The 12307-nt window shown below is 42.1% G+C and overlaps 1 protein-coding gene across 1 annotated transcript in view; it reads left to right on the top strand.

Annotated features, from left to right (window-relative positions):
- LOC125175748 (probable cation-transporting ATPase 13A5) overlaps positions 1-12307 on the top strand; it is a 111900-nt gene that overhangs the window by 68435 nt on the left and 31158 nt on the right. Inside the window, exons 14-19 of the mRNA XM_047876562.1 lie at positions 746-896; positions 3425-3508; positions 4083-4239; positions 6214-6331; positions 9493-9617; positions 10420-10580. Coding sequence (XP_047732518.1) covers positions 746-896; positions 3425-3508; positions 4083-4239; positions 6214-6331; positions 9493-9617; positions 10420-10580 — 796 coding nt within the window. The remainder of the gene's footprint in view (positions 1-745; positions 897-3424; positions 3509-4082; positions 4240-6213; positions 6332-9492; positions 9618-10419; positions 10581-12307) is intronic.

Raw genomic sequence — 12307 nt, 5'->3', positions numbered from 1 at the left:
AGCACAGCTCTGGCACGAGATAACAGCAAACAGGCAGTGCGGTGTTGCAGAAAATACTTGGGTTCAACCCTACTCATGTGGTTCAGCTCCTGGCTGCTCAGATGGCCGGGCCAAGCTTTTGTCCAGACAGGCACTGCTTTGTCTTCTATTGGCCAGACCAGTGAAAGGGGAATAGGATGCTTAGAGTTTTCACCCCTCCTCTCTTTTCCTTTCCCCAGATGCTCAGGTTTTCGGGGTGTAGAAACCACTGTCTACAATTATCATTTGGCTATTAGATGGGAAATGAGAATGGTAAACTGTACCAGTCTACCATCATAAAGGAAAATGAGACGCTGGATATCTATGCCAGGAGTTTCTAGAAATAGGGCAAAGGACTGAGTCATGAGAAATATTTCAGAGTCCAGGTGTGCTTTTCTTTTATTTTAAATTTTTTTAATGTTTATTTTTGAGAGAGAGAGAGAGCATGAGGGGGGAGGAGTGGAGAGAGAGGGAAACAGATTCTGAAGCAGGCTGCAGGCTCTGAGCTTACTGCCACCCTAGGCACTGACCTCAAGTAACCTGACAGAAGTCTCTGTGATTATATCCAGGCACTTAGACTTTATCATACGGGGCATGAGGAGCTCTGGAAGGATTTGAACATAAAGGTTAAGCATTATTGAAACTCTGTGTTGGCAGGATTTAAGGGGCAGAGTGTGTAAAATGATTTTGTTGAAGACTTTCAATTCTTAATCATCTTCTCTCCCAGTTTTCAGGAAGTGAATAGCTTTGCCTCAGGCAAGGCTTTGCCATGGGGCCCGCTGTGTGCTGCCATGACCAGCTGCCACTCTCTGATCCTTCTCAATGGAACCATCCAAGGAGACCCACTGGACCTCAAAATGTTTGAGGGCACTGCCTGGGTAAGATGATAGTTTCTTGTTTTGGCTAAATGAGAACAGCTTGAAGAAATCCTTACTGAAAGTGGAAAAGTTTTCTAACTTTGAAGCTCAGAGAAGATTTGTAACAACATTGAAGGAAGGTTTGACTCTACCTGAATTTCCCAGTATCTGCTCCCAAGAACTCTGTTAATGAGTGCAGCTTGAAATAAGGTTCTGTGATCAAATCGTTTGGGAACCTGCTGTTTTAAGAAAGTAAAATTGATTTCTTGACTACCAGATTTCTTTAGTATACTGTGGTGCATTGTGAATATTCAAGAAGGAATAGGATAAGCAGCATTTACCAAACCTTCTTGACCACAAAACCTTGACAGGCCAAAACGTGGTACATTCTCGGTAACACTCACAGAGAAACAGTGGTCTAAAGCAATGCTATTCAGTAGAGTAGCCACTAGCCGGCGACATGTGGTTATCGAGTACTTAAAATTTGGCTATGCAACCAAGGACTGAATTTTTCAATTTTATTCACTTTAATCAATTTAAATATAAATGGCCACAGGTGGCTGGTAGCTACTGTATTAGACAGTATAGGTCTAGATACTAGCCTGAAGGTTTCCCAGTCCAACTGGATCAATTTTTTGAGCTGAGTATGAACAGTTGAAGGGTATAAACCCATTCTCATGGCTGTCATGACATGGTGAGCAGACCTCTTGACCCCATCACTTTCTAGCTGTGTGACCCCAAATCCAGAACCAAGATTTTGAGTCTGTTACCTCAGGTGTGCATTGGTGATAATAATGCCTCACTCACCGACTTGTGGTAAGCACTGATCCTATGAGCCTACAGGGGCTGCTTGCATTGAAAAGTGCCCACCAAGTGAAAAGCATTCATTCATTCAGTCAGTCAGTCACTATTTAGTTAATTATGTTACACTGCTCGTCAAAAAACCAAACCAAAACAAAACACGTTTTCAAGCTACTGACAATGATATCTTAACTACAGGGCAGCATTTAAACAGAATGTTAAAGGAATGAAAGCACATGACTGCAGGGACATGAAATACACCTCACAGAAAGGCAAATTTATAGATGTATAGATTTATAGTAGGGGGAGGGGCACCTGGGTGGCTCAGTGGGTTACGTGTCCGATTCTTGGTTTTGACTCAGGCCATGAACTCACGGGTTCATGAATTCAAGCCCCGACTTGGGCTCTCCACTGGCAGTGTGGAGCCTGCTTGGGATTCCCTCTCCCTCTCTCTCTCTGCCCCCCCCACACTGTTTCTATCTAAAATAAATAAACTTATAAAAAATTTTTTTAAAAAGTGTGTACTGGCAAAATTGTAGCTTTCTAGAAGCCAAAATAATAAAAGAGGAAACCTGGTAAACATGGAAATTTTTGATACCAGCGAGTTAAAATTTAAGCATTTGCTGTGGAGAAATCTTCTACTTAAACACAAAGGGATAATCACTTTTCTGGATCTTAACGGAGAGGAATCAGTGTAATTATTACACATTGCCCTCACCGGCGTCCTTCACGTAGACACAATGATGAGCTGCTTAGGGTCGTTCTTACTATATGTGACTTTGATCCTGGTTCTGACGGTGGCTCTTCTCCATCGAGGGGTGTTGGTCTATTTGTACAAATGACATACAAGTTGGGGTCTTGTGCAGGAACATAAATTGCTAGGATTATCTCTGTAAGAACTGTCTTTAAGAGCAGTGGTATCCACCCCAAGCGAAGTATGGAAGTGCAAAGTGATTTGCAGAATTTAAAGCTAGGTGAGAAACAGTCTCGAGTTAAATATCCTTTGGTGGATAGGAACCTGTCATGAAACATAAGGAGGGGAAATATCCTTGTAGACGCTAATAATTTTAGTGCTACAAGGGATGTCAGAATATTTTTCAGAAGAAATTTGAGATCTGGAGAAATGGAGGCATTGTCCCCAATGTTAAACAGGTAAGTGATGGAGCAGAGGCCAAATGTTGTTTCCTGTTTTCTGATTTGTATATCTGACTGCCTTTCCTATATTTTAGGTTAATATTGGTTTCTCAAATGGTGTAACTTATACTGTTGCAACCTCCAAAGAATGCAAACTGTTTTCAAATATGCTTTCTAATTTGTCAGCAGCTAACTTGCTAACTCTCTAGCTAACCAATTAGGCTAGTAACGTAGATACAGAATAAGAATTAATCCCAGGTTTATCTCAAGACCCAATCCTAACTCAACTGAGGGCTGATATGCTCAGCTATATTAAATTCTCATCCAGTTACTAGTCATACCATTCAGGAAAAGCCATTGGCCTGTAGCCGGCATTTCTTCCATCAATTACCACTTAAACTGTAGTCACAATATTTCTGGCTTTTTGACATTCTCCAACAAGGTCCTTAATAACGCAACAGAAATTTGACAATGATGGTATTCAGATAATTGGCCTACAAGAGAAAATATGTAGAAGGGGCTTTGAAAAGTTTCAAGTGCTATGCAAATGAGAGGTATTTCTTTCTTACTATTTTGCTCTAAGGAATCTTATGAATGTTTTCATTTTGAAACAGATAATGGAAGATTGTGATGCAGACTACCGCACATTTGGGATGCCAGGTTCAAACATAATAAAGCCAGGACCAAAAGCCAGTTGGGTATGACTTGCTTTTTCAAATCAGACAGCTCTTTCTCCTTGAAACTAACAGTGTCCATAGTCCCTTCATTCCTGAATCTATTTTTAAATTTATTCATGAACCTGTCTTATGCTAGAGCACTGCACTAGGTGCTAAGGGATAGAGTGATTTCAGAGCTAGATGTGTGGGGCTCTGTGTTGGAGGAGTACAGAGGCTGGTAGAAAAATCCATATAGGTGCAAATCAGTGCAATACCCTGGGCCGACTGCTATAATAAAGGCTGAAGAAAGAGCTGCAGGCGTTCAGAGGTGAGAGTGAATACTATTTATGAGAGAGAAGTGCCACAGAGGAAGGGACCTGTGAACTTGGCCTGGAAGATGATTAGGATTTCTCCAGGCAGTCAAAGGGAAAGGCCGCAGAACCAGACAACTTGATGAGGGAATCGCCGTCGAGGCAGACAGAAAAGTATCAATGTTGTGACAAACATACCACTTCATGACGTCCCTGGGTTCATTGCAGAGCAAGTCCTATTTGTTGGTGTGCATCTGTGAAATTTCACAAGCATCTTAAGCTCCCCTTTGTTGGTGCTGTCTCAGAGTCCCGTGGAAGCCATAGCCATCTTGCGCCAGTTTCCATTTTCCTCAAGCCTGCAGAGGATGTCTGTGGTTGCTCAGGTGGCAGGGGAGGATCACTTCCATGTGTACATGAAGGGTGCCCCGGAGATGCTGGCCAAGTTCTGCAAGTCTGAAACAGGTACTAATTGACCCTGTTCTCTCTTTCAGGAGGTAAAAATGTTTTAGAAGCCCAAACACACAAAGCACACAAGACTAAATGAATGTAGAAGTGATTGTTTTCTCAGTGAGTGAGAAGTGGGCCCAGGAGATCTGATAAGACAGAGGTGACCATTTCAAGGCCGTGAGGCAGAGAGTAAATATCTGGCTTTGATCCATCCAGAAAAGTCCAACCACAATGGGGTATCAGGGAAGGAGATATGAAGCAAATATCAGGAGCCAGAACAGGAAGCTACGTAAGGGTGAGCAAACCAGGAACGTGTGAAGGGAATAATGGGACAGGTCTGGGCCCTGCACTCAGCCTGCAGCTGGGGCGCTCCGCCTGATACCTCTGGGGGCTGGCACCATGTAAGGGCCTCGTGCCGGTCAATGGAAGGAGAATACAGACAAGATAAATCTTTCACACACACACAAAGTGATTAGAGCAAATTAGACGGTATTAGAGCAATGCAATTGATCATTTTCACAGCAATTTCATCTTTCTGGGCTAGATTTTGAGCTGATTTGTATTGTCTCTTTGTCTTACAAACATATGCACTAAGCGGCAGCCCAGATTTGTAAGGATATTGTTGCATTCAAATGAGTTCATTTGGATAAAATTGGCCTTTTTCTCCTGATTTTCATCTGCATTCTCCCTATGATTGGCTGATAGCCATCAACTTGTGCACACAATTTTAGATTTGGCAAATGATTGCTTTAACTTCTCCCTCTACTTAGAGCCTTTTTTACCTTAGAAGCGGCCCCTTTTTCTGACCTTGATCTTCCTCAGAACTCCCATGACCTCTAACACTCTATCCCTCTATCCCTCACAGACTGATGGCCTATATTTTGCTATACATTTTTTTTTCAGTCTCACAGATGCAAGTGAGTATCTTCCTGAAATTTTAACTGGTGATTATTGCCCTTGCTCCCTGGTAAGGGTTTGGGCCAGTCACTTCTCACCTCTCATCCTTCTGGTAGCCCTTCCAATTCTTATTTGTCCTGACCTCAGATCTTTGACATATGCTAATAACTTCAGTGATTTCTCCCCCTGTATTTAGGAAATAGAGAGCTAGGAGATGCCTTGATCCCCACCTTCTGGATCATTTTAGAATTACAGGAAGCTTGAGCTGAATGGGGACATTGAGGTCCACACCCTCTCATTCTATGGATGGGAAAATTGAGGAGCCAGAAGAGAGAGCTACCAAGCCCAAGGTCAGAGAGCTAGTTGGCAGTAGAGTGGATACTAGAAATCAAGTGTTTTGCTACCTAAGCCACTACACTTCCATTACACTGTTCTTTTTAATGCTCTTCTAGGCATCCTATGAGCCATAAAGATGTCACAAATATTGTAATATTGGTAATGACTACCATGCCAAAATACACAAACGTTGGCATTGTGTCATCTGTCCTCTATAGCAGGGATTGCGAACTTTTTTGCAAAGAGCTAGGTGGAAAATAACTTTGGTTTTGCAGGCCACATGGTGTCTGTCTCAACTGCTCAACCCTGCCATTGTGACCCCAAACCCGACATAGATGATAAACAAAGGGGCATGGTTGCATTTCAATAAAACTTTGTTTACAAAAACAAGCAATGGACCAAATTTGGCCTCTAGTTTGCTGACCCCTGATCCAGAGGATCAGCTGTTTTCATTTTATCCTTGTAGACATAGTCGTGAGGTCTATCCTTATTAAAGCCAGCCAGTGGAGTTGACACCCAGGGGATGACCGGCGCATCCTTGGCATTCATTTCTGTCAGAATAATAAGAGCACCCTAATGAAGTTGTGGCTTTTAGCCAGAGCTGTAGTTTTTCTATTAAAGTTTTTTTTTTTTTTTTTTTTTTTTTTTTTTTGGAATTTTAGAACAAGGTACAGTGACTGGATCCCAGAGTCTTGCTTAGGAGGTGGGCAGCCTTCAGTGTGACCTTACCTTTACCTCTTTCCTCTCACCTGACAGTACCCAAGAATTTCCCACAGGAACTCAGGAAATACACAATACAAGGCTTCCGTGTCATTGCTTTTGCCCATAAAGGCTTGAAGATGAAGAAGCTTTCAGAAGTAGAGAATTTAGCCAGGTAAGGAAGTCAGATATCGACACTAGAGCAGGCTCTGTGTGTGTGAAGTAAATGAATGCTGGAGATGGACAGAAGGACAGCTCCAATCACGAGGAAGCCTCCTGGAGATGGAAAGTCATCTCATCCAATCTCCTAACTTGGATCCGGGCAACCGTAAGCCACACTGGGGAAGACTGGTTGGAGGTAGAACAAAGATGGTAGTCCAGATCTCTTGACTCCCAGCTGTCAGTGAGCTATCTCTGCCCGGCAGTCCATCATCCAATCAAAAATAACCAACACTCCTTCAATCTTGGAACATTATGTGGCTGACTGGTTTGGGGGTCCCACGTACAAACGGGTTGAGAAGGAGAGAGTGGGCACTGTGACACACTGACCTCCAGTATGCTTTAAACCTGGTTTCAGACCTGGAGATGTAGTGAGTCTAAGTTGAGTTATATGAAATAGGATTCAGTATTCTTACATTAATGGATAAGATGTCCTCATTAGAGTATAATCTGCAGATTCTTTTCTCTTTTAATGTTTCTCAGTTTTTAAAGGTTATTTTTGAATTGTCTAAGACAAAAGAGTAGTGAAATACTGCGGAACATTGAATAACAAACTATGCATTATCTTCGATGTAGTGTTGCTGATAGAGAAACCCTCACTTATGTAGAACTAGCACCTTCACATAAGATGTGGATATCCTTGGTTCAATGTTACTGTTTACAAGCTATGTCCATGTGTTCTAATAGAATCTTTGTCCCTTCCTTGCACTGTGTCTATTTCCCTCGTCTCTCAAGTGTAGGATTGGATGATCTTTAAGGAGCCTTTCAGCCATGACATTTTAATCTTCTAAATAGAATCACAAAGCTCATTTTGAAATCAATGAAATAAATTACGGCACTCTCAGATTTAACATTAAAGGTGTTAGCTATTCTTGAGCAAGCACCAAGACCCATAACACACAGGATTTTGTAATTTCTCAAGGCAAAAATTTTAATAACAAAAGCTAAGGTTATGTGTGAAGAAAAAATTCATGTAGTTTGACCAGGAATATTGCCACCACCCAGCTGCCACACACTAATGTAGCTGTGATGTTCTCATTTAAAAGTCACTGAGGAGTAGACATTATTATAAATATAACAGAATAAGAAAGTGATGATCAAATGTGCTAGATTTCCAATCATCTCAGATTTTCCCAGAGAATATCAGGATCCTATTATGCTTCTTAAAATTTCACTACTATTTTCAGAGTAAGGGAAAAGTGTTTTTTTTAGAATCAAATTATATTTCGCAAAGTTTTCAAATCAGAAAGATCAAAAACTTCCTTAAAAACTGGTGTGTCATAAAAAGGAAGTAGAGGAGTTTCTGTCTCTCTCTCTCTCTCTCTTTTTTTTTTTTTTTGGAAAAATAAAACACCCCACACTAGCAAACAGAAGAAATACTTTGTCAAAATTCTCCCTTTCATTGGTTTAGCAAATTTCTATTGAGTTTGAGGGTGCACGAGATACTCTTTAAGGCACTGAAGATTCTGAAGTGAGACAATCTTTGCCCTCAGAAGCTTATATCCTAATTGGGAAAGATAGATAATGATACCATTTTACCTGGAGTGATCAGGGAAAGTCCTCTGAAGAGGTGCCATTTGAACAGAGATATGGCATGAGGATATCCAGAAGAAGAGTATTGCAGGCAGCCAGAAGAGTGAGTGCAAGGGCCCTGACACAAGGATTTGCCGGGAATGTTGCCAGGTAGCAAGAGGCCCAAGTGCCTGAATTGGTGAAAAACCGAAGAGTCCTCAGAGACCAAAACTGGAAGAAACTGGTGGGACGATTCTTTGTTTTAGTTCTAGCTAATGGGAAAATATGAATCCAATGTATAATAGACAGCTATGAAGTTAAATGATAGAAATTTAACACATTCTGTATTAAGGTAGGTCTTTCCTAATATTCTCCGAGATCACTGAGGCAGGATTCATATCTCATAATCTGAGTACTCAGCAAGTGCCCAATACAAGGTCTAAAACAGAGTGGTGAGTGGACTTTTGAATGAAAGATGGAGTAACTTGTTCTGTACTCCAGAGAGAAGTTTCCTCACTGTGTTCCCATCTAAGTTTGAGTAATATTTTTCATCAAGAAATCCAACTCTGCTCTTTCTCTTGAAGAAGGTTTACTGACTTGCGTGTTTATTTCTTCTATCTCCCAAGTCCTACCAGCATGATAGAAAATAAATAACATCAAAGAAAACTAGAGAGGTGATTAAGTGCAGACAGATTTCTATCATTTCTGTAAGATGAAAAGTAGGTGGGGGGCGGTGAATGGAGTCTGAATCAGTAGGGATGGAAGAAGTGTGGTCTATACCATGCCAGAGAGAGAGATGGCGAGAGGGAAGTTGCTCCACCCTGTAGAGCCTGACAGGCAGAGACTCAGCTCTATCACGTACTGTGGAAGGTAGACATGGGACAGGACTGAACATGGGAGATTGTACCCAACAAGGTTAGGTCCTTAAGTCTCCAGCTCCTTCTGCAATCTTAACTCCTCCCTGGGCAGAAAAAGGAACAATGCGAGATTAAGAAAGAGATCTTGGCCCCCCACGTTGACTTTTTAAAAAGTCACCTGAGATTTATTCCATTCCTGAGGTGAGTTCCTATAAAATGAGTGTAACCCAGTTACACTCCAAGCTTCCAATTTCAAATTCTGATAACTTTTTGAAGGCTTAGCTGATATCATATATTTTCTGGAGGTTACAGATGGAGGTTGAAAGGAATGATTCCATATTCAACTGTTACCGTAGTATCCCGTAGACTTACTAAATGCCTAACTAAACTGATTACCAGGTCACAAAAAAGGTCTTTGAAATTAAAAACAAAATATGTGTGATTAACAAAAATTTTAGAAACCAAGAGAAGAGTTGGTTGATAAACACATTCTTTTAAAAAATGGAGTTGAAAAATGGAAGAAGTTGCTAAAAGATATAAAAATAGTTGCCCCAGGGAAGGAGAGGGGGTGAATAGGGGTGGAGACAGGGATTATTGGTTTTCATCATAAGCTTTTGGGTTCTTTTTTATTTTTAAAACATATGCATGCATTACATTGATAAAATTTAGAAAAAGTTTTTTAAGGAAGAAATAAATTCAACCGTCAAGACTCCATAAATAAGTTTAATATTTTCTCCTGAATCCCAAGAGAGAAGGTGGAGTCAGACTTGACATTTCTGGGACTTCTCATAATGGAGAATCGCTTGAAAAAAGAAAGCAAGTCAGTCTTGAAGGAACTGCATGAAGCCTGCATCAGGACCGTGATGATTACAGGTGTGTACTTCTGGAGGCCTGACATGTTCAATGTATCCCAGGCATCAGAAAAAGACCATGTGAGCTAAGTGGGTTCATGTGGCTGAGGCAGAAGGAAAAATACTTAGCTGTCATGTGTTACTGTTCTTTGACTCCTGTTCTTGCGGCACAAGTGCAGCAGCTCCAAGATGACTGTGAGATTTGGTAGCAGAGACCATACTTCATTCTCTTTGTCTAATGCCCCTTCTCCCTACTTGGGCTTGGTCCAGAGTTAATAGGCTCACAGTAAATGTTTAAACACAAGAACGGATACGTGCTCATCAAGAACCCCAGTGAGGCTTCTGTGTAAAGGGTGTAAGACTCTACTGAGCTGTCCTTTAGGGCTGTGGGGCAGGCATAGCATATGCTGATCCAGTCCACGCATGGCCCAGCCCTCAGTGTTCTAGTCTCTGTTTGACTGCAATCCGGATCCCCAAAATGGTTCCATGCGATCGGAGTGGGCCCGTGTTATCTTCACCACTTGGGGCTCTCAGTCTTCTGAGGGTTCATCAAAAAGCACGTAACCATTTCCTTGTTCATCCTTGCATGTTTTGGAAATATTCAGTGTTGAAGACATGCTGCCATTGTGGCAGGGAGATGCAGACATTGTTTTTGACCACTAGAGACAGAGGGACAGACAAATGGTTATCAAATAAGGCCAAAAGTGGGAAATGCCCCCCAAAGAGCACCAATATTGGGGTATGCCCACTCAGAGGAGGCAGAGCTCAATTTGAGCTGCTGAGAGATTTACACAGAAAGCAAGCTGACTCTCTTTGTCATCTAGGTGACAACCTTCAAACAGCGATTACTGTGGCAAAGAATTCTGAAATGATTCCTGGAGGAAGCCAAGTGATCCTTGTTGAAGCCAATGAACCAGAAGATTTTGTTCCTGCCTCTGTGACTTGGCAGCTGGTTGAGAACCAGGAGAATGGACCAGAGAAGAATGTGAGCAAATGTTAGAAGGCCCCTTGGTGGCCTGGGCCGATGGCATATAGCCCTGGCCTGGGCAGCCTTCTCTGGGCGTTAGAAGTCACCAAAGTCAAAACCCTTCACAGCTGGAGGTTCTGAAGTTTGCAAAGCATTTAGCATTTCCACTAGCACTTCTCGCCTTGGCTGCATGAAGAAATCACCTGGAAGAGTTTTAAAGCTTCCAGTGCCAAGGTTTTACTGGTTAAATCCAAATCTCTGGGTTGGGAGCTGGCATCAGCCCATGATTCCAATGTGGCTGGGAACTTATGTCCATATTTCCCATTTGAATCTCATAGTTGGCCTATACAGTTGACAAACTGTTCAATTCACAAATGTGAAAACTGAGGTCCAACAAGGTAAACTTGCCCAAGACACACCACTGGCAAGTTGCAGAGCAGGAAATCAAATTTAGGTCTGTCTGATAGCACCCAGATCCATGGGCATTTACTTGTTTATTTTTTTAAAGACTTTTCAGAAATACTTTTTAAGTTAAAAAAAAATTTAATGTTTATTTTGTGTGTGAGAGAGAGAAACAGATTGCAAGCTGAGGAAGGGCGGAGAGAGAGGAAGACAGAATCTGAAGCAGGCTCCAGGCTCTGAGCTGTCAGCACAGAGTCCGACGTGGGGCTCAAACTCACTAACTGTGAGATCATGACCTGAGCTGAAGTTGGACGCTTAACCCACTGAGCCACCCAGAAGCCCCCAGATCCATGGCCATTTAGATTGTGCTGTGTTCGTGACATTAAGTTAGCAAGTGTCAAGCTTTTCGAGATAGCAACTTTCCTGTGCTTTTGTGAAAAAAATGGGCTGCAGCCTGACATCCTATCATTAAATGTGGCACCTCTGCCTTTGTCTGAATTCCAGATGGTCCTCCAGGTGATAAATTAGAAAAATGCTCCCTTCCTTCAGGCTGACCAGCCCTTTGGATTGTTAAATGTAGAGTAGGCCTTGTACAGTATACAAACTGCACAACTGTACAGTGACCCTACCCCTACTTGGCTCAAACCCCATCATATTGGCTGTAAAAGATGACAGCTCTATCTGCACTTTCAGCAGATTTCTGGTGCTTATATCCTTGCAAACTCACTTGCTTCTGTGTCAATGCATGTTGCCTCCATTTCACTGTGTGATAAAAATCAAGTCTTCACTAATTTTTAACAAACAGTCCACTCACACTACCCACTCACTAATTTAATACCTTTACTGAAGTGTTGGCCATCGCTGGGTAGTCTGGCTCCCTCCCACCACTTTCCCTATCCAACTTTCTATTGAAAGCAGAAGGAATTCTTTCCTTGCCTCATGTGGAATGCTTTAAGCATATTTTTGTTGGCTATTTTGCAGTTGGGAGAAGGGGCGTGGAAAGAGAGGGGTGTATCTCCTTGCCTCCCAATTCAGAATATGAAGATGAATTCCTCTAGTGAAAAGAATGTTCTCACCTTCTATGCTATTTGAACTCAGAGTTCTACACTAATGTAAGGACCCCTGAGAAATGTTGCATGAAAAAGCATGATCAGCTGTCAACACTGTGAGTGCATGTGCATTCATCGGGTGCTCTCTCTTGGGGCTGAGCCAGGTAGAGCTAGATTGCAGTGATGGGAGCACATTGACAAGTGGAGGGCAGGAGAGAACGAGCCGGTGCAATGGAACATAGGGCATGGAAGAGGAGTGGAACACCATGAAGGAACATGTTGCCTGTTGAGGTG

This window comes from Prionailurus viverrinus, chromosome C2 (assembly GCF_022837055.1).
Source record: "Prionailurus viverrinus isolate Anna chromosome C2, UM_Priviv_1.0, whole genome shotgun sequence".
Lineage (NCBI taxonomy): Eukaryota > Metazoa > Chordata > Mammalia > Carnivora > Felidae > Prionailurus > Prionailurus viverrinus.
This window is presented reverse-complemented; position numbering and strand designations above follow the sequence as displayed.